The 24,933-nt window shown below is 47.7% G+C and overlaps 2 protein-coding genes across 8 annotated transcripts in view; one reads left to right on the forward strand and one right to left on the reverse strand.

The window, feature by feature from the left end:
* MMS19 (MMS19 homolog, cytosolic iron-sulfur assembly component) overlaps positions 1-15,944 on the forward strand; it is a 32,227-nt gene extending 16,283 nt beyond the window's left edge. Inside the window, exons 9-31 of one of the 3 annotated variants that reach the window (XM_060034354.1) lie at positions 5,088-5,174; positions 5,601-5,675; positions 6,085-6,162; positions 6,680-6,818; positions 7,068-7,222; positions 7,488-7,566; positions 7,979-8,104; positions 8,300-8,381; positions 8,690-8,787; positions 8,892-9,041; positions 10,563-10,718; positions 11,532-11,631; positions 12,115-12,217; positions 12,362-12,430; positions 12,658-12,784; positions 13,482-13,582; positions 13,724-13,780; positions 13,929-14,115; positions 14,441-14,523; positions 14,649-14,813; positions 14,896-14,955; positions 15,249-15,349; positions 15,430-15,944. In XM_060034354.1, the coding sequence (XP_059890337.1) occupies positions 5,088-5,174; positions 5,601-5,675; positions 6,085-6,162; positions 6,680-6,818; positions 7,068-7,222; positions 7,488-7,566; positions 7,979-8,104; positions 8,300-8,381; positions 8,690-8,787; positions 8,892-9,041; positions 10,563-10,718; positions 11,532-11,631; positions 12,115-12,217; positions 12,362-12,430; positions 12,658-12,784; positions 13,482-13,582; positions 13,724-13,780; positions 13,929-14,115; positions 14,441-14,523; positions 14,649-14,813; positions 14,896-14,955; positions 15,249-15,349; positions 15,430-15,457 (2,406 nt within the window). In that variant the 3' untranslated portion in view covers positions 15,458-15,944. Of the gene's footprint in view, positions 1-5,087; positions 5,175-5,600; positions 5,676-6,084; positions 6,163-6,679; positions 6,819-7,067; positions 7,223-7,487; positions 7,567-7,978; positions 8,105-8,299; positions 8,382-8,689; positions 8,788-8,891; positions 9,042-10,562; positions 10,719-11,531; positions 11,632-12,114; positions 12,218-12,361; positions 12,431-12,657; positions 12,785-13,481; positions 13,583-13,723; positions 13,781-13,928; positions 14,116-14,440; positions 14,524-14,648; positions 14,814-14,895; positions 14,956-15,248; positions 15,350-15,429 lie in introns of those variants that run through there. The other 2 variants (XM_060034356.1, XM_060034357.1) reach the window with 2 other exon arrangements.
* A 119-nt stretch (positions 15,945-16,063) lies between these two features.
* Positions 16,064-24,923, reverse strand: ZDHHC16 (zinc finger DHHC-type palmitoyltransferase 16). 5 transcript variants are annotated; one of them, XM_060034361.1, is made up of 12 exons: positions 24,773-24,923; positions 23,543-23,656; positions 21,355-21,602; positions 20,980-21,174; positions 20,741-20,829; positions 20,311-20,339; positions 19,557-19,690; positions 19,370-19,417; positions 18,431-18,516; positions 17,648-17,771; positions 17,392-17,462; positions 16,064-16,649 (listed from the first exon to the last, which is right to left on the reverse strand). In XM_060034361.1, the coding sequence occupies exons 3-12, from the start codon at positions 21,595-21,597 to the stop codon at positions 16,535-16,537; spliced, it is 1,134 nt and encodes a 377-aa protein (XP_059890344.1). In that variant the 5' UTR covers positions 21,598-21,602; positions 23,543-23,656; positions 24,773-24,923; the 3' UTR covers positions 16,064-16,534. The 5 variants fall into 5 exon arrangements, with proteins under 5 accessions (XP_059890344.1, XP_059890343.1, XP_059890341.1 ...); XM_060034360.1 differs by lacking the exon at positions 23,543-23,656; XM_060034358.1 differs by lacking the exons at positions 19,370-19,417; positions 24,773-24,923 and having other exon boundaries at positions 23,543-23,659.
* Positions 24,924-24,933: the final 10 nt, after the last annotated feature.

Below are 24,933 nucleotides of genomic sequence, written 5' to 3' on the forward strand. Positions count from 1 at the left end.
TAACCAGCTTATTCTAGTTGACATCAATTGCTTGGGACCACCTCTCTGATATTCTTTTCATCTCTTTTGTAATCAGTATCACTGTTTCTTCTCAGAAGAACTTAAGCCTTTTAAATAGGGACACCTGGCTTTTAGTGTAACAATTTATGTTAGAAATATTCTTTATGGTCTTACCAATCTGTTTTGGCCATTTGCCATCCTCATAGTGGATCACATCAGTATAAGTGATGGTTCCTATCCTCTGTGTAGGGGTCAGCAAACTTTTTCTGTTAGGGCCAGATAGTTACTATTTTAGACTTTGCAGGCCATATGGTCTCTGTTGAAGCTCCTCACCTCTGCTGTTCTAGCACAGAAACGGCCATAGACACTGGAATGTGGTACAGTGGCTATATTGCAATAAAACTTTATTTATGGACACGGAAATTTAAATTTCATATCATTTTCATGTGTCACAAGATACTATTCTTTTGATTTTTTTTCAACGACTTAAAAATGTAAAAACCATTCTTAACTTGGCCATACAGTCTTAACTGGTTGCTTCCTACTCTTAATGCAGAGTAGATAATCTTCCTTTACCATCATCTAGGGATTCCTTTGTCTTTTCTCTTGGATCGGATCTCTTATCTCCTGGGTTTATGTACTTCCTATTTTATAGTTTACTCCCTCATTTTGGTGGTGCACATCCCTTATTAGCTTCCCCAGTGTGTAAAAAGAGTGAAACATTTAGATTTTTGTAAATCTAGAATGTCTTCATTCTTTCCTCCCACTTATTGACAATATGGGTATGAAATTGAAGGCATTGCTACATTTACCTCGAATTTTCAGTTGCTGTGAAGAAGTCTAAATTCTTTTTGATTTGCAAAACTTTATGGTCACTTTTTTCCTCTTTTCTGGAAGCTTTTAAGTTTTGATTATTTTCCCCCAATATATTGAAAATTCACAATTATGTGCCTTAGTACGGGTCTGCTTTCATGCATTGTATTGGGTACTTGGTAGGTCCCATCAATCTGGAAACTCATGTCCTTCAGTCCTGGGAAATTTTCTTGCATTCTTTCTTTGATGATTTCTTTCCCTCTGTTTTCTCTGTTCCTTCCTTTTGGAACTCCTATCAGTCTTCTGTTAGACCTCTGAATCTCCTACTTTTCTTTCATATTTCTTACCTCTCCCTTTTTGTTAGTTTATAAGAAAATTCTACAGTTTTATCTTTTCTGTCAGTCAAAGTCCAGGCATGAAAACAGAAACCACTTTGGTATTTAAAACAGAAATAATTTAATGCAGGAAATTGTTTTTACAAGTTATGGGAAAGCTGAGAAGCCAAACGGGATAGTGAGGCAACCTATCAATAGCAGGAAGCCATTATCACCCCTAGGCTGGAGGGACAAAGGGAAGAGTTGATGTTACTGGACCTCAGGGGCTGAGAGTATGACAAAAACATAGGCCTATCAGTAGAAGCTGGAGCCATGGAGGAGATGCTGCCAATGCTGAAAGCGCCCACTAAATTGGAGAAATGGGAAGAAATGCCCTGGGTTTTCCTTTCCTTCTGACCTGCATTCTTCTACAAGTGCTTCCCGTTGGCTGAACCCAGGCCATTATGGGAGCCTGGGAAATGTAGCCTGCAGTGGTCAGCCCAAGGAATGGCTCTGAGGGCAGAAAGGCCCAGGACTAGCACATCTCCTATTAACCCCTTCTATTGATTTTGTTTCTCATTTCTGCTCTCATGCTTTGAATTTCCCAGGACCTTTTTTTTTTAATTAATTTTTATTGGAGTATGGTTGTTTTACAATGTTGTGTTAGCCTCCACCGCACAACAAAATGAATCAGCCGTACACATACAGATATCCCCTTCCCTTTTGGACTTCCCTCCCATTTAGGTTACCACAATGCATTAGGTAGAGTTCCCTGTGCTATACAGTATGTTCCCATCAGTTGTCTATTTTATACATAGTATCAATAATATATATGTGTCAATCCAGTCTCCCAATTCCTCCCACCCCACCCCTTTCCCCCTTTGTATCCATACATTTGTTCTCAACATCTGTGTCTCTATATCTGCTTTGCAAATAAGATCATCTATACCATTTTTCTAAATTCCACATATATGCGTTATTATACGATATTTGCTTTTCTCTTTCTGACTTACTTCACTCTGTATGACACTCTCTAGGTCCATCCACGTCTCTACAAATGACCCAATTTCATTCCTTTTTATGGCTGAGTAATATTCCTTTGTATATATGTACCACATCTTCTTTATCCATTTTCCCAGGGCCTTTTATTGTCATTTTTGATGATCTCTTGAACGTCTTTTGTTTTGTTTTTTTAAATATTTATTTATTTGGCTGTGCTGGATCTTAGTCACAGCATGCAAGATCTTTGTTGCCACATGCGGGATCTTTAGTTGCACCATGCAGGATCTTTTAGTTGTGGCATGCAGGCTCTTAGTTGCGGCATGCAGGATCTCGTTCCCTGACCAGGGATCGAACCCAGGCCCCCTGCATTGGGAGCTCGGAGTCTTAACTGCTGGACCACCAAGTTAAGACTGGTGGTCTTTTTTTCTTTAGCATTCTGTTCTTATTTAATCCATGAATGAATTACGTTCTTACTGTTTTTGAAAATTCTCCCCACATATGTGGTCTTTGTTTCCTCCAAGTTTTTTTTTTGTTTTTGGTCTCTATTTCCAGGTTAGAGGCTTTCTTCAGATATCTGGTAATCCTTGGGAGTTTGCACATGTTTCAAAGTGAGAATTATAAAGTTGAGTGGGAGCTCTGAGCACAGGGAATGGGCTGGCTGAGGATGAACTTCCCTGTATAGTGGCTTACATGGACAGCTTGGGAACCCCCAGTGTATTCTTCCTCTTGGGCTAGTCAGGTTCTTCTAGAAAAAGACCTTAGATCAGCCTAGAGGGAGAAGTCTGGCTACAAGCAAATAGGGCTGGAAGGGGTTGGAAAGTCTCAATTCTCAAAACTGTATCACTTAGACTTTTTTTTTTTTTTCCTGCCGTGCCGTTCCCCAATCAGGGGTTGAACCCGGGCCTTGGTAGTGAAAGCACTGAGTCCTAACTACTGGACCACCGGGAATTCCCACTTAGACCTCTTTTGATTCAGCACCCAGGCCCTCAGCTGCACCTATGTCTCTAAGACTAGACCTCTGTCTTACCCTCTCTAAAGAATTAAACCTCCAGATTCTACTGCAGCTAGGGAGGACTTGAGAAGCAATCTTGGAGGTCAGATTGCTTCTCGAACCCCACTCCCAATTCCAAAGGTACCTGGTACTTCTGGTTGCGAAGCCTTTTGAGGAGACTGGTGTATATGGGGAGTTACTCAGCATTCCCCAAGCCTACTGAGGATTCTGTTGTCTTGGCTCTGCTAAGTCATTTTCTTCTTATCCATCTGCTTTTCACCTTCTACAGTTCTGTTGCTAACATCCCTTATCCTGTTCTCGTCAACCTTTAGCTTTATAGCTTTAAAAAAAAAGAAAAGAAAGGAAAATCCCTTTACTGTATTTTTGGTGGGGTTTCTAAAGAGAAAAGGAAAATCTGATGTATGTTTTCAGTGTGCCTTCTTGACATACACGTGGCCAACAGGCACATGAAAAGATGCAAATCAAAACTACAATGAGGTATCACCTCACACCTGTTAGAATGGCCATCATCAAAAAGTCTACAAATAATAAATGCTGGAGAAGGTGTAGAGAAAAGGGAACTCTCCACTGTTGGTGGGAATGTAAATTGGTGCAGCCACTATGGAAAACAGTATGGAGGTTCCTTAAAAAACTGAAAATAGAGCTACCATATGATCCAGCAATCCCACTCCTGGGCATATATCCAGAAAAGATGAAAACTCTAATTTGAAAAGATACATGCACCCCAGTGTTCATAGCAGCACTATTTACAAGAGCCAAGACATGGAGGCAACCTAAATGTTCATCAACAGATGAATGGATAAAGATGTTGGGGGGGGGGGGTGCGTGTGTGTGTGTGTGTGTGTGTGTGTGTGTGTGTGTGTGTGTATACATACACACACACAATGGAATACTACTCAGCCATAAAAAAGAATGAAATAATGCCATTTGCAGCAACATGGATGGACCTAGAGATTATCATACTGAGTAAAGTAAGACAGAGAAAGACAAATATTATATGATATCACTTATATGTGGAATCTAAAAGTAATATAAATGAATTTATTTACAAAACAGAAACAGACTCAAAGGTATAGAAAACAAACTTTATGGTTATCAAAGGGGAAAGGTGAGGAGGAATAAATTAGGAGTATGGGATTAACAGATACATACCACTATATATAAAATAGATAAACAACAAGGATTTACTGTATAACACAGGGAACTATGTTCAGTATCTTATAATAACCTATAGTGGAAAAGAATCTGAAAAAAATATATATGTATATAAGTGAATCACTTTACTGTACACCTGAAACTAACACAGTATTGTAAGTCAACTATATACTTCAATAAAAAAAATCTGCCTTCTTGACGCAGAAATCATGGAAGTTTTTATAATGCCAGAATTACAGCTTTTTATAATGGTAAAAAAATAGGAATGTCCATCAAAGGGTGATTATCCAAATAAACTGTGGCTTAACCACACAATGAAATAGTATCAGCCACTAAAAGTAATGCTATGAAAAAATAATTTAATAACATGAAAAAATGTACCTAGTATTAAGTGAAAAAATAGATTGCAGAAAATATATTCAAAAGATCACATTTTTAAAAAGTGTATATATTTTAAAGGGAAACAGCGTCTACCAATCACATAGTCATGATAGTATATATACAGAGAAGAAACTTGCACCAGAAAGTTAAGGGTGCTTATCTCTGAATGGTGAGATGATAGATAAGATGGAAACTGTGTGATCAGATAGAAAATAAATGCCCAACAGACAAAAATTCCCAAGGAACATGTAAGAGCAAGCAGTCTTCCTGCTGGGGCCTCATACCATAAACTTCTTCTGCCAGATTGGGTGTAAATCTCACCCTATTCTGCAGGGTTGCCAGGTTCACTCCTGTGTCCAGGGGTGGTCTGAAGAGTTATACAAGCTCACGCCCCCTTCTGCCTTTTCCAGCCACCTAATGATCCCCATGGTATCCAGAGAGAAGATCTCATCCTGAGTCTTCGAGCTGTGCTGGCTTCTACACCGCGATTTGCTGAGGTGGGTCTAGCCAAAGTTAGGATATGTAGCCTCAACCCACAGAAGGGTCTGAAGAAAGAACAGTAAAAGCATGGGGGAAAAGAAAGTTCCAGTATACATTTTAGGTTATGGCATCTTGCAAGTGTCTTCAGACCTTCGAAGTAAAAAACTTCACCATCTCTTCATTTAAAATAGTAAACCAATCCCTATTTGGTGCTATCTTTTGAAATTCTTTAGCTTTGCCAGCTAGCCCACTTCTCAGGTCACTGGGAGTCTGGCCATGGATTGAGAGGGAGGTTGGTTTACAGTCACTACTCTCGACTCGAGTATAGCTCCTTGATGTAACACCTACCCCTGGGAACTGGTGGCAGTGAGGACATGGTTGGCCTTGGTGTGGCTGCAGCACTACCCATATCTCACTCTTTAGTTCTTCCTTCTCTCCCACAGTTCCTGCTCCCCCTGCTGATTGAGAAAGTGGATTCTGAGATTCTGAGTGCCAAGCTGGATTCTCTGCAGACTCTGGTGAGTGATTGTTCTCTTTTGAGGATCCAGCTGTCTTTAGACAATTTAGGGGTGCTAAAGGATTATGAATTGATTCTTGGAGAGCCAGGGAATAGTTCATTGGCCTCAAGAGAGGGATACCCAGAATCCGGGCCTATATGTTGACCTAAAGCCCCCAGTCGCATTTTGTCTTGTTCTGTAGTAACTGAGTGGCAGCTGAGGAAAGGCTGACCAGGGCTCCCTCTTCATGCTTGTTTTCCATCAGTCAGGACAAGCTCCTACTTTTCAGTGACCTGGGTAGGATGGTTATGAAATCCTGCTGGTTTACTGCTGAGAGCCGGGGTCTTTCAGGTGCCATTATGCTGAGGGGCCTGCATGTCCTAGGAAGTCTGAGTGTGTAGATAGCCATTACCTGTGCTTTCCTTGGCAGAATGCTTGCTGTGCTGTGTACGGACAGAAGGAACTAAAGGACTTCCTCCCCAGCCTTTGGGCTTCTATCCGCAGAGAGGTGAGTGTTACTTAGATAAACTCACTACCATTAACTCCTGGTTGTCAGGCACGAGGGGAAATAACACACCGTATCCTTTTCCCTCTGTTGCTGTGCTTGGTTATTCAGCAAAAGAGCAAGGGGGCATACTTCTAGTTGAATGACAAGGTAGGGTCAGCTGTTTGGTCGTGGCACATGATCATTCTCGCACAGTGCCCAATTCCTGTCCTTCCATGGTAAGGAGCATAGGTCATGCTGAGTAGAGCGGGAGAGGAAGAGACTTAGGAAAGGGGTTCCCAACAACCACTGCTCAAAGTTGTATTCAGTTTCTCAAAAAGTATGTGTATCAATCCTAGTGGGACTGAGGACTTAGTGAGAATACACCAATTGAGAAGAAACTCATTTGGGGGGTTAATTTCCATTGCTGTGCCCCAAAGGTTCTCACCACCCCCTCCCCGCAAAGGAAATAGGCAGTAGGTGGGTGGGGTCTCACCTGGTGCAGGCTCACCTCAGTAGCCATGGGATCCCTCCCTGACAGGTGTTCCAGACGGCAAGTGAGCGGGTAGAGGCCGAGGGCCTGGCAGCCCTTAACTCCCTGACTGCGTGTTTGTCTCGCTCTGTGCTGAGGGCTGATGCTGAGGACCTCCTTGACTCCTTCCTTAGCAACATTCTACAGGGTAATGGGGCCATGGCAGCTAGAAAGGGGAGTGAGCACAACAGAGAAATTCCTTAAGGCCAGTGACCTTTCATGAGTGGCCCCCATGTTCAGTGATTTGGGTGCTGGAGCCCTGCTTTGAATTGAAAGCAATTTAAGTGGTAACTGCTAGCCAACTGTCCCAGGGCTCAGCCTCCAACTTCTATGGCCTGCAGGGGAACCAGGCAACATTCAGCCTACTCCCTAGGTCTGTGATGTGCTGCCTTTCTAGACTGCAGGCACCATCTGTGTGAACCAGACATGAAACTGGTGTGGCCTAGTGCCAAACTGTTGCAGGCGGCTGCAGGTGCGTCTGCCCGGGCCTGTGACCACATCACCAGCAACGTGCTGCCCCTACTGCTGGAACAGTTCCACAAGCACAGTCAGGTAAGGAAGCAGAATCTGTTGGGGAAATGATGGGACCCCTTGCCAGGATCGCTGTCTCACAGAGAGAGCGCTAAGCATTGAGCTTGGGCCTAGATATAGTAGATCTCGGGTTTTGCTCCCATTAGCTGCTGCTGGTTCCCTTGTTCACTCTTTTCCTGACACTCTTATGTAAAAGGATAATTCTCCCCAATTCTGCAAGTAGCAGGACTGAAATCCTTTAAAAATAAAGTATTTTTAGACTTGAATACCCCTTAAAACATTACAGAGCAACCAGCGGCGGACAATCCTTGAAATGATCCTGGGTTTCTTGAAGCTGCAACAGAAATGGAGCTATGAAGACAAGGGTGAGGCCATCTTCTAGATGTGGTATCCTGGGGGCTGCTGAGCACTATAGCCCTATAAAGGATGGCAGGCAAAGAGCGCTACAGAGAAGTAGTCTAGAACAGTGGACCTGTTGTTCTGAGGATGTAGCCCAAGAGAACACTTAACAGTTGAGAGCTGTTGATTTCTTTCCTAGTGTACTTCCCAGATACCCAATGGATTAAATTCTTTAAATCTGCCCCGGGAATTCCGTGGCAGTCCAGTGCTTAAGACTCTGTGCTTCCACCACAGGAGGCACGGGTTCGATCCCTGGTCAGGGAATTAAGATCCCACATGCCACGCAGCACGGCAAAAAAAAAAAAAATCTGTCCCAGGTTATCTTTGCATCACTTCTGAATAGGATTTCCCTCTAACCTGGACTCTGTCTCTTCCTAGATGAAAGGCCTCTGAGTGACTTCAAGGACCAGCTGTGCTCACTGGTATTCATGGCCCTGACGGACCCCAGCACCCAGCTTCAGCTTGTTGGCATCCGTACACTCACAGTCTTGGGTGCCCAGCCAGGTGTGCTAAAGGGAAAGAGAAAAGATAGGAGTATTGGTCCCTTTCTTGTGATTTTCTGTCTTAAGTGAAGAGCAATCTTAATTCCCTGGTTCTCACTACAACTCTGGATGATTTGGGACTTCTTATAGGACTTTAGGAAGGGTTGTGATGGCTGCAGGGGAAGAAAGGTGAGGTTCATGTTTCCCTCCTGTACAGATCTCCTGTCTTCTGGGGACTTGGAGCTGGCAGTGGGTCATCTATACAGACTGAGCTTCCTGGAGGAGGATTCCCAGAGTTGGTGAGAATATAAGGCAGCGAGATCGAGCAAGCTGTTCTGGGGCTCTGTGCTTCCGACCCATGGCTTTCCGTAGGGGAGGTGGGCCCCATGCTTGGCTCTGGCTGCTCCCTGGTTGGAGGTGTGGGAATGCTCTCTTTTCTTGGGCATTAAGAAGCCTGGTCCAACTTAGTGGTGTAAGTACTGGAATCCTACTCTTCAGCAAGGTGGCCTCAGAAGCCCACACTCCTGAATCTGCCTAGTGACAGGCCTAGGCAAGAGAGCCATGGACCAAGGCTCAGCTAGTGCTCATCTGCCTTGTGCCCCGGCAGGGTGGCAGCACTGGAAGCATCAGGAACCCTGGCCACTCTCTACCCTGTGGCCTTCAGCAGCCACCTAGTGCCCAAGCTTGCTGGGGAGCTGTGTATAGGTATGTGTCTCTGATCTTCCGTGGCTTACCCCTTCCCAGGGAGGCTTGGGGGCCTTCATGCTTGCCATCACACAGTGAAACCTTGTCTCCTGGGTTGCTTTCAGAGGAGTCAGATTTGGCTAGAGGAGATGGGCCCACCAAATGCTCCCGGCATCGGCGCTGTCTGCAAGCCTTGTCAGCTATATCCACACATGCCAGTATTGTCAAGGAGACCCTGCCTCTTCTGCTGCAGCATCTCCGCCAGATGAACAAAGGTAACTACCAGGAACAGTCCTCAAGGAACTGGGCTGAAGGCAGAACCATAGTCAGGTTTGGAGTTGATGCCTCTAAAGCAGTGGTTCCAGTGGTGGCTATAGTAAGAGTCACATGGGAACTTTTAAAAAGCGCTGAATGCGTGGGTCTTAGTCCAACTGATTCAGCCTCTGAGGAGGGATGAGACTTGGGCAACAGTTATTAAGAATGCGCACGGAGGCCATTGAAAAGCACCACTGGGGACTTCCCTGGTGGAGCAGTGGTTAAGAATCGCCTGCCAGGCTTCCCTGGTGGCGCAGTGGTTGAGAGTCTGCCTGCCGATGCAGGGGACACGGGTTTGTGCCGCGGTCCGGGAAGATCCCACATGCCGCGGAGCATCTAAGCCCGTGCACCACAACTACTGAGCCTGCACTCTAGAACCTGTGAGCCACAACTGCTGAGCCTGCGCGCCACAACTACTGAAGCCCACGCACCTAGAGCCTGTGCTCTGCAACAAGAGAAGCCACCGCAATGAGAAGCCCATGCACCGCAACAAAGAGTAGCCCCCACTCGCCGCAACTAGAGAAAGCCTGCGTGCAGCAACGAAGACCCAACGCAGCCAAAAATAAAAACATAAAATAAATAAAAATTTTTAAGAAAAGCTCCACTGTAAGGCCAAGCTACTCAAAATAGGGTTCATCAACCAGCAGCACGGGTATTATCTGGGAGTTTATTAGAAATGCAGAATCTCAGGTGCCACTGATCAGAATCTGCATTTTAACTGGATCTCCAAGTAACCTGTACATACCCTGGAGTTTGAGAAGCACTGCTCCTCATAAGTGACAGCAGCAATTGCTATTGTGAACCTGTGCATGCACACCATAGAACCTCACTAATTCCCTGAGTGCCCCACTCTGTACTGCCCAGCCCTTTGTGGATGATCCAGCACCTGATGTAAAGTAGAAAGAACACTGGACTCAGAGCGTGGCCTGGGTTTGATTCCTGACTTTTTCACTGTTACCCTGGAAAAACCACTGGTAATTTATTGAGCCTCCACATCCTCCTCTATAAAATGGGGAAAATGATATTTCTAAGAGAGTTGTTATGAAAACTAAATGAGAATGTACAGCTGACCCTTGAACAAAACAAGTCTGAACAGCACAGGTCCACGTATACAGATTTTTTTCAGTAGTAAAAACTATAGTACAATATGCTTGTGGTTGGTTGAGTCCACAGATGCAGAACTGCAGATATGGAGGAACTGTGTAAAGAGGGACCATTATAACTTGCACGTGGATTTTCGACTGTACAGGAGGGTTGGCTCCCCTTACCCCCACCTTGTTCAACGATCAGCTGTGTATGAATGCTTCTGTTGCAGAGCTGGCTGGGCAGGTCTCAGCTCCTGGATAAAATGACTTGGCTCTGTATAAGACACTCTTGGTCTCTTTAGTTACTCGTCTTCGATTATTCTTCCCATATTCTGTATGTGACAGACCTGGAAGTGCTTTTAAGAAAACCTTACAGAGAACTTTCTCACCACACAGGGAATACGGTTGCAGGAACAAGTGAAGTTATTGCTGTCTGTCAGAGTCTCCAGCAGGTGGCAGAAAAATGCCAGCAAGACCCCGAGAGCTGCTGGTATTTCCATCAGACAGCTATACCTTGCCTGCTTGCCTTGGCTGTGCAGGCTTCCATGCCAGGTAACTTCCTCCACCTCACCCGTCCCTCCTCCCGAATCAGCCTTCCACTAGTGTTGAACAGCACTGCCACCCTCGGGGTATCACTGGTATTGCATTTTGTACCAGCAGAGGCTTCTTTTGAATCCTGTGTCCACATGAGATTTCACTTCAAGCAGAGGGTGCCAAGCTGACCTTCGGCAGGAACCAAAATCTACTAGTGTTAGCAACACTCAAAAGGATGCACACTTTTCCCCCCTTAGTTGCTGTGTAATTAGATTAGTTAGAGTTAGGCTCTGGAGTCAAGCAGACCTGGTTGGGTTTCGTGGTCAACTCTACCACTTGCCAACTTAGATGAAGATAGCCTTTCTAAGCTTCTGTTTCCTCACTTTATGGGGTTGATAGAGAGTAATATCTATATCACAGGGTAGTTGGTAAGGATTAAATAAGTTAATGTGCAGTGCTTGTCAACAGTAATGTATGTATGTGTGGTAGCTGCTGTATAAAAGGACCCATGAAGATAAATCCATGTTACCTTTAAGTTTTTGAAAAGACTAACATTTCTGATGTTAAGAATGTTCACATTAGCTAGCCTTATTTTCCACTGTTGCCCAGTCAAAAGGACTGCACAAAGTTCTCGGGAGCTCCCTATGGCCTGCATTACACACTCCTACTTCTGGTGCCTTGCTGCTTCTCAGGGCTACAGCACTACTAGAGGACGGTTTAAAAACTGCTCCTCTTGTAACTAGAGTCAAGGCCCAGAGTTATGATGATGACAGGACCTAATCGTCTGAGCCACAGTCATGGCCTGTGATTGTGTGTGTTTTGATTTTGCAGAGAAGGAGCACTCAGTTCTGAAGAAAGTGCTGTTGCAGGATGAGGTCTTGGCCGCCATGGTGTCTGTCATTGGCACTGCCACCACCCACTTGAGCCCTGAGTGAGTATAATCATGGATGTGACTTGATCCCAGGGAGGACAGAATTCTTGGGAAGAAGCAGCAATAACTTCCTTTTGAGCTGTCCTTTTACCCAGATTGAAACATGGAGGCAGCTTTTGTTTTGTTAAGTCTTGCTGGCAAAGTAAGAAGGGGCCTTTTAGCATCATGGACTGGGGGCCAGAGACTAATGGTTCTTAGCTGCAGATGTGCATGAGAGTCACCTGTGGAGCACTTCTGAAATACACATTGAGTTCTCTCGCTAGATCGTAAGGTCCAGGAGAACAGGGATTTGATCTGTCTTGTTCACTGCTGTAGCACCAAGGCCTAGAACAGGAATGGTTCCTGGCATATAATATGTGCTGAATTAGTATTTGTTGAAGGTGTGAATGATCATGCTCTGGCCCACGGACTCAGTGACTACCAGGAACCCCAGGGCTGCTGTAGAGCCCGGCTCCTCGGTGACACCTAGTGCTCTCCCTCCAGCTTGGCTGCCCAGAGTGTCGCCCACATTGTGCCCCTCTTCTTGGATGGCAACATCACCTTCCTGCCTGAAAACAGCTTCCCTGGCAGATTCCAACCATTCCAGGTAAGGGTCTGATGGATCAGATTGGGGAGAATCTTAGGACTTCTGTCCTTCAGATTTTTAGGGCTAACCTGGGATGGGTATCCTCAGGGCAGACAAGCCTCTTGCTAGCAGGACAGGCTTGTTAAGGCTCTTCTTCCTCTGTAGGATGGCTCCTCAGGGCAGAGGCGGCTGGTTGCACTGCTTATGGCCTTTGTCTGCTCCCTGCCTCGAAATGTAAGTGACCACAACATTTGGGGAGTACCCTAGTTTAACCCTGACCAGGGGAGGTGGATCCTGGGTGACTTCTGGGCTGAAATCTGTCACAAGCTAAGCTGATTTTCTGCTTTTCCCACTGGAGAATTTATTTCCCATCCACCCTGGCCCCTGCCGCCACTCTCTCCTGGGTGTCTCTTAGAGTTCAAGTGTTTTCTGGGTCCCTGACATGGCCAGGTTTTCTATAGGTGGAAATCCCTCAGCTGAACCAACTCATGCGGGAACTTTTAGAGCTGAGCTGCTGCCACAGCTGCCCCTTCTCCTCCACTGCTGCTGCCAAGTGCTTTGCAGGACTTCTGAACAAGCATCCTGCAGGTACTGGAGTGAGGCTGTGGGTTGGGAGCCTCCCTGAATCAACTTCTGATGAAATCTTGACGTTTAGTTCTCATTCTCTTTTTAAAGGAAGTTAGCTAATATATCAGTAATAGGGCTTTCCAAGGGACAGCCCGTGGGACAAGAGTCAAGACCAGAGTTGGGCAAAGCTTTATAGGACATAAGATAAGGGCTTCAAGCAGAGTGCTCTATCTAGTTCTGTCATCCTATTCCCTACAAAGAGCTATTAGGGGTAAATCTTTCTTTTTTTTTTTTTGCGGTACGGGGGCCTCTCACTATTGTGGCCTCTCCCATTGCGGAGCACAGGCTCCGGACACACAGGCTCAGCGGCCATGGCTCATGGGCCCAGCCGCTCCGCGGCATGTGGGATCTTCCCAGACCGGGGCACGAACCCATGTCCCCTGCATCGGCAGGCGGACTCTCAACCACTGCGCCACCAGGGAAGCCCTTAGGGGTAATTCTTTATTAGAAGTAGACAACTCTTTTTCGAATGCCAGCATCCCTACATTATGGAAATACCAGGCTCTTGTGCTGGTGTCCTAGAGCTGAGTGGGCCAAATCCACAACCAAAACAATATTGGTTTTTTTCTAATGGCTTCTACATTTAAATGACTTACACCTTTGTTGGTAAAACGGACATGTGTAGCATCTGCATCAGCATTTCCTCCCTCCTTTTTAGGGCAACAGCTGGATGAATTCCTACAGCTGGCTGTGGACAAAGTGGAGGCTGGGCTGAGCTCTGGGCCCTATCGTAGTCAGGCCTTCACACTGCTTCTCTGGGTAAGGAGTCGGAGTGGATTCCAGTTAGACAGAGCAGTTGGTCTGGTTAAAAAGAATTTCTCCATTTAACCCTGAAGCGCATGCATGCTTCTCAGGGTTTGAGTGTCATGCCCTGACTGTTCTCTTTCTCTCTGATAACAGGTCACAAAGGCCCTAGTGCTCAGATATCATCCTCTCAGCTCCTGCCTTACAGACCGGGTAAGTCCTTGCTGAAGACAGCAGAACCTAGGACCTAAACAGGAACTTCCCTGTCGATCCTCTTCTTCCCAAAAATGACTACTGTCCTCCTCTTGGGTATTTAAGATTCTTCCCCGCTGATGTACCTCAAAGGCTCTCTTTTCTCCAGCTCATGGGCCTCCTGAGTGATCCAGAACTAGGCCCAGCAGCAGCTGATGGCTTCTCTCTGCTCATGTCTGACTGCACTGATGTGCTGACTCGTGCTGGCCATGCTGAAGTGCGGATCATGTTTCGCCAGCGGTTCTTCACGGATAACGTGCCTGCTTTGGTCCGGGGTTTCCATGCTGCTCCTCGAGGTGAGGAGAGTCTAAAGGAAAGTCCTCAAATACACAGACCTCTCCATTGGTCAGGCCACAGTCTCTAAAATAATTTAGGACCTGAGTGCTTCTTTAGAGCTGTAGTGTGACCTGTACCTGAAGCGCTGAACATCTAGATTCTTGACCCACTCTTTTCCTTTGATTGGCATATCTTGGCTATTCTGAGCTTGAGGGGCTTTTTAAAAAAAAAAAAAAAAAAAACTTTTTGTAGGCTAATGTCCCAGCTTCACCAGAGATTAGAATTGAATTCTTAAGCTCTCTGTCTGAGCCCAGTTTTTCCCCTAAGCTTTTCCATTTTTTACAGATGTGAAGCCAAATTACCTGAAGGGTCTGTCTCATGTACTTAACAGGCTGCCAAAGCCTGTGCTCTTGCCGGAGCTGCCCACGGTAAGCCTTGCGGTCACAGCCTCTAAGCAGGGACCAAGCCATTGTCCCCCAGCTGGGCTAGAAAGGGGAGGAAAGGCAGGTTCATCAAAAGATGTGGTCATCCCACCTTTCCTGTGGCCCCTTAGCTGCTTTCCTTGCTGCTGGAGGCCCTGTCCTGCCCAGACTCTGTGGTACAGCTCTCCACCCTCAGCTGCCTTCAGCCTCTTCTACTGGAAGCACCCCAAGTAATGAGTCTTCACGTTGACACCCTCGTCACCAAGTTCTTAAACCTCAGCTCCAGCCCTTCCATGGTGCGTTGAGCCTGAACAACTCTTTGGCCTGTACATCTCCCATTCGTGGGTCTCCCCTCACCTCCTTATGGTTGTGTTCCAGGCTGTCCGGATCGCTGCACTGCAGTGTATGCACGCTGTTACTCACCTGCCCACCCCCGTGGTGAGTACCGCAGATGTCCCTCTCTGGCTTGGAAGCTTCTTAGAAGAGCCAGAGGTACCTTTCTGCCTTAGTCAAGAGGGACTGGCTACCCTGCTGTGTGACTGAGATATGCACTGTAGGGTACAGATAGGCAAGGATCTCCTGACTACCCTAAAATATAATGGCCAGCCTGCCACATAGCATTCTCTGGAATCACTAAAGAAGAATAGGAAGAGTATTAGTTGTAGAGTCAGAGCAGCTTTTTTGGTTGTCTTGGTTGAACAAGGCTAAGATTAGCTCCTCTAACTCCACAGCTGCTGCCGTACAAACTGCAGGTGATCCGGGCCTTAGCCAAACCCCTGGATGACAAGAAGAGACTGGTGCGTAAGGAAGCAGTGTCAGCCAGGGGAGAATGGTGAGTTTTTAGGTCATGGGGAGAGATGGGACTGAAATGAGCCTCACCACTAATGCTGTCAACATTCTTTTTGCCTACAGGTTTCTGCTGGGGAGCCCTGGCAGCTGAGCCCTCCATCCTGGCCTACACTGTTCTGACAGACAATCTAACCTGAAATTACTAACTATCAAGCCATCTTGCCCAAAGCAGGGAGATGACTGGCTTCTGATTGCCCTTCCCACAGACACCGCACAAATGCTGGGCCTCTGTCGCATGGCTGTACAAGAAACATAGGAATCCTGACTTCTAATGGATTTGTGAAGTAACTGAGTGTGAGACTACTTGTGTTTGAAGAATGATCTTGGTCTTGGGGCTCTTCCATTTATATGTCAGAAAAAGTGAGATATGCTGCTGAGGGTGAATACAGATCAGCGTGGCCCCGAGGACCAGGGATGGTGGCGTGTGTGTACCTGCTGGAGAATAAAGATTCTTTTGGTAATGGGGCCGTCAGTTATTTCCCTCTCTCCACTTATGCCTCAGCAGTACATAACCAGAAACAACACTGCATAAGCTAGAGGAACAGTAGTGATAGGAACTGGCCAGGAATTCTTCAGGACATCCAGCCCCTCCAAGTGGGGCAGAGGTGGCAGGACCGTAACACCCACTCACTAGGCCTTGACCCTGACTTTCCCCTTCCCCGCCCCACAAGAGAAAGGCAAAGAGTGAAAAGCTACATATCTTTAAAAAATCAAATACCTTTATTTTTGCTCCCTTCAGCACATGAGAAGTGGCAGTGACCTCAGCAGTAGGCCTGGTATCTTTGCCCTGTTGAGAAGCCAGGATCTCAGCTCTACCATTCAGGTGTTTTCTCAGACGGCAAGTGGAAGAGGTGGTAGCCAACCCCAGTGCTGTTAGCTGGAGGAGGTCGGGGTCAGTACCTGGCAAGGTTGCTAGCTGCCTGATCTCCAGTCTGGGGCTGGAACTTCTGTTTGCCTGAGTAAAGGGACATCAGTCCTAGGATTTTTCCGCATCATGCCTTGCTTCCGCCATGGCCGGGAGACTGGTCCTTGAGCTGTCCCTGCATGGTACTGTAAGGCAGGCCCACTGGCTCTTTTTGCTCAAGGATTCCAAGAAGCTATCCTTGGAGGCCCTTGAGGCAATGTCGGAAGCAGGGTGGTGCTCAAGTTGTGGCTGACACACTCCAGCTCACACTGCCATCACAGAGGCTGAGTGAGCGGTCACCCAGGGAGGGGGATCCCAGCTCATTCCGTTCCCATGGGGCAGGTGACTGGAAGGTAACAACACCCGAGTCAGCCAATGCCTATAAGAGAAGACAGAAATACTTGTGAGATCTAAGATTTCCTAGTCTTCCTTCCTGAGCCTCATTCCTCAGCAAAGATATATCAAGGTAGTCTGAAGCTACCCTGGCATTCATCGCAAAAGTAATAAAAGTTCCAGTTTTGTCCAATAAATGTGCCCTCTGGTGACTAGAAGGCCTTTAGAGGTTTTGAGCTAAACTTCTAAGGGGCCACTGTAAGCACAGTGACAGACAGGAGTAATAGGATGGGAAAAGGAAGAGGGCAGGTACTTCCAGTCACCTACTTTTTACTGCCTCAGTAGTTGCAATTTGAAGAATGATTTACCTTTGTCTCTTGGGCTGAGGGAACTAGCTTCATTTATTGTCTTAGGACCTCTGTCACAAATAGATGACTTCAATCCCACAAATTATGTGCTTGAAATCCAGACACTGCCATACAAATGAGAGGTGACTGGTGGCCAGCATACCCTAACTAGAGGTCCCCTCTCGAGAACAACTTTCTAAGGATTCTGTCGTAGTCACCTGCTACCGTACCAATATGGGGGCCACTAGCCACACATGCCTATTTAAATTTGTGAAGATGAAATTAAATTTAAACTTCAATTCACTGATATACTAGCCACATTACAAGCACTCAAAAGCCGTATGTGACTAATGGCTAATGTTTTAGACAGCAGAGGTATAGAATATTTTTCTCATTCCAGAAAGTTCAATGAACAGTGCTGGTCTAAATATTTTACTTTACCTTCCTGTGTCCACACCCAGGAATACCTTCCAGTTGTCCAAGCAGCCATAGTTGTAATGATTCCTAAAAACCTAGAGCAAAGAAAAACATGTTTCTATGAATCCTTTTCCTTAAACCAATTTTGAGCCTAAATTGGCCAGGCAAGTTCTGGATTTCATGACGCCTGCCTTAGTTGGCCCTGACCATGGCCTCTGTTTATAGGATGGCAGGTTCAGTTACCTACCCATCCCTCCACCCCAATCCCGGCCCTACTCACTCTGCCCTTGGCCTGCAGTCGGCGTCGCTCCTTCTTGTTGATGTGCCTTTCGATACTAGTCTCACCTCGACTGATGAGAACAGCGTGCCATACAGTTAGGGCACCCAGGGCAAGTGCCACGGAACTGAGAAAAGAGGGGCAAAGACCGTGGGGTAGTGTGGAGGGAGTTAGAGGCCATGCGTAGGTCTGAAATTGAGCTGAGCAACAGTGACTGCCTAGGGGCTTATGTCTAAGTGTGCCTTAACTCCCAGCGTACATGTCCTAGACGAACTTTTACTTCACTGCATCCATGAAAAAGCATCAATGTGGGCTAAGAATAAATGATGTGGAAAGTAAGATGGGGAAATAAGTCTACTTCTATTAATGAAAATGTTATATATTTCCTAAAATACCCATGCTTGGGAGACAGAAGAGGTAGTAAAAGCACTAACAATTAGAATAAAATGCCACAACATTCAGGTTCCAGCTCTACCATTCCTAGCTGTGTATCATGGAACAAATCACCTCACCCCTAAGATCTGCAATTTTCCTCATCTATGAAATGCACCTACCCTTTAAGTAGGAGTTTAACTTCCCTTGGCACATACCAGACACTCAATGCCAAATCTTTAATGTTCCCTGCCCCCAAATGCTGAAGAAAATTAAGCCCTACTCTTTGCCAACCTAAGTGAGAATAAGAACAGCAGCAGTTTACACGGGGATGGGTTCCTGCCTGGCTGTGGGCACCGAAAAAGGTTTTTCTGAAGCTGCCCCTCAAACTGTCAAAAATGAGAGTTGAGATACCTGCACAGGAACCAGAGGTAGACAAGACTCTTGTGAGTCACTCTTTCTCGGAAGGAGAAGGTGGGTGGTGGGGTCTGGTGATAAGTCTAGAAAAAGAAAACAGCAAAGTCTGGATCATTTGCTCCATTGGTCTCTCTCTACCAGAGCCCAACACCTGCAGGCAGGGAAGTGATCCAAGCCCATGATGAGAAAATAGGGAGTTAAGCCACAGAGGAGTCAGGGCAGCAGCCAGATGGGTGGACCAAGCTGGCGGCATCATCATGGACAAACACGGGGCAGAGCAGGTCTGGACAGGATGGTAAAGCACAGGAGGGACCAACCCTGGGCCTTTAGCTCTCACAACACAAATGGGGCTCCAGGGGAAGCCACTCCACGCCCCAGCTAGAACTGTGTGGCTGTAATCCCCAAGAGGGGACGAGACCCATACCCAGAATGGAATAACTGGAGGGGGAGAACTGTGAGCCCCACTAAGGACCGAAAGGGCAGCAGAGACACAATCACAAGCCCAAGATCTGCTCAGAATAAGGAGTCCTAAAAGGCCAGGGGAGAAGGGACGATCCTGCTGTGGACGCAGACAGACCAGGAACAAAGGATGGTCAGACTGGCCCAGCCCGACCTCTGTCCCCTGGAACCCCATTACACAGACTAACATAGACTCCTTGCTGCTCAGGCCATCACCAAGGCAGAGCCCTTGCTCAGCCCAAAGAAGGTGATAATGGAATAGAGAGCCAAAAACTGTCACATACCAGGGACTCCCAGCTTGCCCCTAGGCCACTTAGTCTGCCCACGGCCGACAGTGCCCAGAAACACCCCGATCCAGTCTCGACTGGCCCCCTACCCCAGCCTCTACAACTCGACTAACAGGTGGGCCCCAGTTGCCTCAGCAACTCTATACCCCTGGCCTGAGCAGCAGGAGGCAGTGGGGTGGGGACAGCCCACCTGGTTGGCAACCGCCTGTAGTTTGTTCTTGTCGAGCTGTTTCATTTTCTAAGGGGATGGAAAACAGTGCTGGTTATACTCCCAGACCTGTAGGATGGGGGGTGCTACCAGCCCCACTCCTTAGGGACGGATTCCACACCCCAAAGTGCTCTCTATTGAGCTGCCCTGCTCCTAACTACAGGCTCACCTCGATGGCAGCATAAGCCTCCCGGAAAAGGTCCCAACTTCCGTAGCTGCAGTAGACACAGCCCAGAGTCATGAAAAAGCAGAAAGAGAAGAAGTACCGATGGTTATAGTGGCCTACACAGTTGTTTAGCCAGGCTGGTGGAGGCAGGATTAAGGACAAGACCAAACACACAACTTCAGGGGGTGTCCAGGTTTCTCTGGTTCATCCTTGGTTCCTGACAACATCATCCAAGCCCAAGGCTTCCTGTCACCAAAGGCAGGAAAATATGGGACTTCCTTGAAGTTGAGGTGAAGTGTTAAAGCTTTTCAAAGCCCTCACAAGTCCCATCAGGAGATCATGAAAACTGAAATCCTTCAGTAAAATGAGTCTGCCAATACTTCAACCTAACGGGTTAAACAGACATCTGTGTGGGACAGCAGCAAGGGACCAATGGTTCTATCTGGACACCTACTGGACAACCCACTGAACCAAACATCTCTTTCCATCCAATAGATGTTAGCACGACAGTCTACAAAAGAAAGAGCTGTTAGGGATGGGTGCCTTGCTCCAAGAAGATCCATCCCAGAATGCACGTAAGCCTCCTGCTTTTCCCAGGAGATGTCAGCCCCAAAATCTGCTCTTCTACAAACTTCTCATGAGCCCAGTGTTCTCTGCAGGGTGATGCTAGAAGCCTTGGGTTTGTGGCCCTTAAACCTCTGCAGTGCTCTGGAGCTAAAGAAGGAGGCCTCAGGCAGAAGAGATAATAAAAGGATACGGCAGTGATGATCCATCTTCAGCACACACCTGTGAGGGAGGGACACAGGCTCTGTTACGGTGGCCAAGGATCTTGAGATGTCAGTGCCAATCCTTTCCTATAAGGACCAGCATCCTGCTGAGGTGGAAAGGGCACAGACTTTGAGGAGAGCCAGGCCTTGCTTCAAACCCTGCTTCACTGGCTACATGACACTGGACAAGCTAACTCCGGGTCTCTTGCCTACCCTGGCCCATCTCTCTGAATCTCACTTTCCACAAGTGGTGAAAATGCGGAACTTGCAGGACGATCCTGAGGACCAGGTGTCCCGATATAGAGGGCACACTGCCTGGCACATGAGGGGTGCCTCATAAATGTCCTGTCAAATTCCAGGTCTAGGTTCTGCCCTAGAACTACAGCAAAAGGGCCACAGCTGGGGTTCCCAGAGACCCACCTATTGCAGATGCTGCAGTGGTGTGTTCGGGCTGGCTTGGGGTTAATGCACTTCTTACAGATGGAGACTGTTGTGATATCATTCCTGCCCTGTGCAGAGGGAGAAAAGCACCATGACAACTGTGGCAGCACCGGTTTCGTACCTCCAAAATACCAAGGCACTCTCCCTCCGCACTCCTGGAACTGGCTCCAATAGCCTGCAGTTCTCTCCCTCCCCCATGCCCCTGAGGGGGTACCCACCGGGGGTGGGTATCCAGGTGGAGTGGTGATAGCCTGGTAGTAATGGAAGACGATGAGGATCAGATTCCAGTGACTATAGAAGAAATGCCAGCAGAGTCGTGGCACTGAGTAGGTTTGAAGGATGAGGGGCAGGATACACAGGTAGGCAATGGCCACGATGGAGCTGGTCAGCACGATCACCAGCACCACGAACACCTGCCGACACCAGGGAGGTCAAGAAGACGCAGTGAGAGAGCTTGCCAACACCCAGGGTAGACTCGGGAGTTTCCCCAGGGTAGGAGGCCAGTGTGAGTCCAAACCCAGTGTAGGTCCATCAGACACATGTCCCTCTGCTACCCCCAAACATCCCTGTTCCTGTCCCCAGGCATCACTCACCACCCCACACCAGCGGATCACGTTGTCCACCAGCCAGTAGATAGGCTCAAAGGCAGCATCCACAGCGGTGTCACTGCCTGCAAAGGAGTTGTGGAGCAGGGAGCGCAGGCAGACCTTGCCATAGCGCCAGCGCTGAACCAGGCCGCGGAGCAGAGGTGGGCAGCGGCGCCTGTAGCCCAGGAGCAGAAGCAGGCGCAGGCAGAGGCGGGCAGGGCCCAGCAGCAGGCTCCGCTGGCCCCGCATGGCTCCTAGGAGAGCACACAACTGTGAGGGGCCAGCCTGGGTCCTGTCCCTCCCTGCCCCACCAGTGGGGCGCTTAGAGGCAAAGACCTAAGACCGAGGCCCGCTGGGCCAGTCAGTAGGTGTGGGAAGTAGGGAGGTGACTCCAAGCCAAAGCAGGATCTCTGGAGTTGTCTGTGTAGACGGACAACTGGGTGGAGCCCAACCAACGTGCACAAAGCCATCCACGTGCCTCTGAGGGCCTGGCCACAGTAGCAGAGGTGTCCCGGCATCTCCTGCCTGACCTGGCCCATTGGCCTACCTCCTAACAATTGTCTTCACCAGGAACAGCCAGTGGGGGAGTGAGTTCACAGCATGTGGATCCTGCACCTAGATCTTCCCTGATGCTACCTGAGTCTTGGCAAAAGATACTCATCCTTCCCGCTTACGTTACAGGCCTGGTGGCATGAAGAGTCCCTGTCTCCTGTCAGGACAGCTCAGCTACCCCTTGCATGATGTAAGATGCTTTGTCTCCAATTCTAGTCCCAGCCCTGCCGCAAGCTTACTGAAGCCAAGACAATTTCTGGTGTTCAGAGCAGAACACCACCACAGGCAGGAGACACTGGCAGTGGGAGGAGGGCTGGTGGCTCCTGAAGACCACAGGGCCTGCCCTCTGAGTGATGAGTCTCCCCCGCCCTGTTCTAGTTGGACACTCGAGAGCTTTCTCTGTGGCTGCTGCCATTGGCCCCAAGCTTCCCAACCAACCTTCCCAGCTCTTTAGCCCTGTGCATGGCTCCTCTGCAAGTGCCTTCACCTCCTCCATGTGGTTTTTACCTTATCTAATAGCCACAGGAGGTCAGCTGCCCAGGCAATGCCCAGAACAGAAGACACAGATTCCTTCATGACAGTCTCATCAATTCTGCAGATTAAGGGCTTTACCAGAAAGGAAATTATCTGATTTTCTCCTATGGCTACTTTGTCCTCAGCAACTCCACTGACTTATTTAACAGGCAGCTCAAAACCCAGCAGAAACTGGAGGAGGCTGCTCCACTGTAGGGGTGGTTTCATTTCAGTAACTGGAGCAAGGTACTCTCCTTGCACCCTGGCTCATCCCCACAAGAGGCCTTTCAAAGAAAACTTAATTATCTCCTTCCACAAGCCCTCTAAAGACCTAAGGCAAAAAGAAATCCAGCAGACAAGGCCAGCAAAGAGAAGGCAGACAATTCAGTAGGGACCTGCTCTCTGTACCAGGATAAAGTAAGTGGCCATTCCCATCACCTCCAAGGGTATAAGAGAATTAAGGGGCCGTGTAGAAAAAAGAAAAAGGAAAAGCTCAAACTTCTTCCTACCTCCTTTGAGTTGGACTCCTATTGTGTCGAATCATGATTTGGCTTAAAGCATGAGTTTTCAAATAGTATACAGCTAAAATCTAACATAAGAGTGGGACAAAACATTTTACCCCATAGCAAATCCAGGTGACTTAGGTCATCCGCATATTGTTCATTCCCCTTCTATGGCTAATGGAGAGTTTCCTATTTACTAAAATACTTTTTATAACAATAACTTTCAAATAAGATGCATTCCTCATCTGTAATAAACATGAATTATATGCCATCTCTCCTGTCTACAAAAAAAAGTCTCCCTTCTCTGATTCTCCACTTTTCAGCTTGTTCTCAACCACTTCCAGAATAACTGAGCTCTACAGGAAATGACTGCCTCAAGCACTAGACTTACCAACTCTCACCTGCCCCATAACTCGACTACTTAGGGTTCAATTCTGCCCTTAAGTAGTTCTGTGACCTTGGGCAAATCACCAAACCCTGCTGGCACTCAATTTTCTTGTGTTCCCATTCAGTGAGAGGGTAGGATTAAATACTAAGGTCCCTTCCTGCTCTACCCCTTTATGATTCTATATATACACTTGGTAAGATGTTTAAACGAAATGCTTATAAAGTGCTTAGCGCAATACCTGGATCATGGAAGTGCTCAATAAATACTTGTTGAATGAATGAACTGGAGGGATGCTGAAGTGGAAAGGCTGGTCGGATGTCTATCTGTCCTACAAATAACAGCAAGGACACTCCTGCCAACATGATAACGCTAAGTAAGTGTCTACTGAGAAATGAAAACCATTGTTAGAATCATAGCACTCAAGAGCTAGAAGTCATTTTTAAAAACTAGTCCAACCAGAAATCAACCCAAACATGTAAGCCAAAAGCTTGTAGGTGCAGAGCTAAAGATCAGATTTGTGTAAAAGAAACCTGAAGCCAAGCCCGCCACACCCCTTATTTAGTGGGGTTTGGGGGATATGGGAATGCCAGGGAAGAGATATGTAGTCCATGGGGCCACAACTGAACATTTCCTCTCAGGAAACTGAGGTAAAGCAGAGCTCAAAAAATTGTGTGTGGTAGGGGCGAGGGGTGGTGATGGAAGTGAACAGGGCAGGAAATACAGCACGCACAGTTTCGCTATCACCCCCAGCACAAGCTCTGAGCACTCTGATCCCTCAGTAGTAGCCACTTAGTGACATCTGCCACCAGATCAGAGGGGACGGCAGGCCACAGCATCCCCCTCTTCTCAAGGCTCTAAGTCACCATCTCTTTCCCAAGGAGAAACCGTATATGAGGGACATAGGGGTGGGAGTGGGAGTACACACACAGATTCCAAAGCCACCAGAAGGCAGAGGAAACTGAGAAGAAGGTCGACAAATCTCATTTGGACAAAGGCTGTTCTCAGGATGTTTACAGCCTCAAGCAGCAGATGTCAATCATCAGTAAGAGCAGCATTTTATTCATGTGCAGACTTCCCTTCCAGACTAACATGCTCCACTTGACAGGATCCGACAGCAAGATCGGAAAGCTGCAGTTACAGAAACCGGGGAAAGGTTTTATTTCTCAAAAAGGCTGGCGTGGCCAAAGTATGATGGGCAGGAAGTAAAATAACTTGGGTACCGGTTTGGTCTCTAGAGACACTGTACAAGTCAAATCCTATCTCTGGGGCTGAGTTTCCAAATCTGTGAAATGGGCGAGCTGGGTGGGCTGACCTTCCAATTCCGCGCCTTAAGGCTGCCCGGAGGGTGAGCTCCGCCCGGTTCGAGGGCGAGGCCGTGCTGAGCAGGAACTCACAAGGCCCCAGAACAGGGCCCGACCCTAGAAAAAGGGAAAGGACCGGGCAGCAAAGGCCGCGGCTTCGCTCTTACCTGCCACCGGCCGACTCCCCAGTCAGCCAAATCGAACCCTGCAGCCTCCGCCGCCGCTCACTGCCACCCCCTCCAGCTCGGCGCCCCGGCCCGGCCTGGCTCAATCCAACCAACCATGGCCCACAGCCCACAGCTTCACCCTCCAGCCCCGTACCCGCCGC

The sequence above is a fragment of the Delphinus delphis genome, chromosome 16 (assembly GCF_949987515.2).
Source record: "Delphinus delphis chromosome 16, mDelDel1.2, whole genome shotgun sequence".
Taxonomy (NCBI): domain Eukaryota; kingdom Metazoa; phylum Chordata; class Mammalia; order Artiodactyla; family Delphinidae; genus Delphinus; species Delphinus delphis.

Bases quoted from the DNA above. Each gene is read 5' to 3' on its own strand.
- ZDHHC16 (XM_060034360.1), bottom strand. From the start codon at position 21,597: ATGCGGGGCCAGCGGAGCCTGCTGCTGGGCCCTGCCCGCCTCTGCCTG. The intron at 19,418-19,556 runs GTGAGCCTGTAG...CCATCCCCTTAG, and splicing joins AGGCTTATGCTGCCATCGAG to AAAATGAAACAGCTCGACAA. The intron at 17,463-17,647 runs GTGAGTAGGGCC...TCTTTGCTCTAG, and splicing joins GACTGCAGGCCAAGGGCAGA to GTTTTTAGGAATCATTACAA.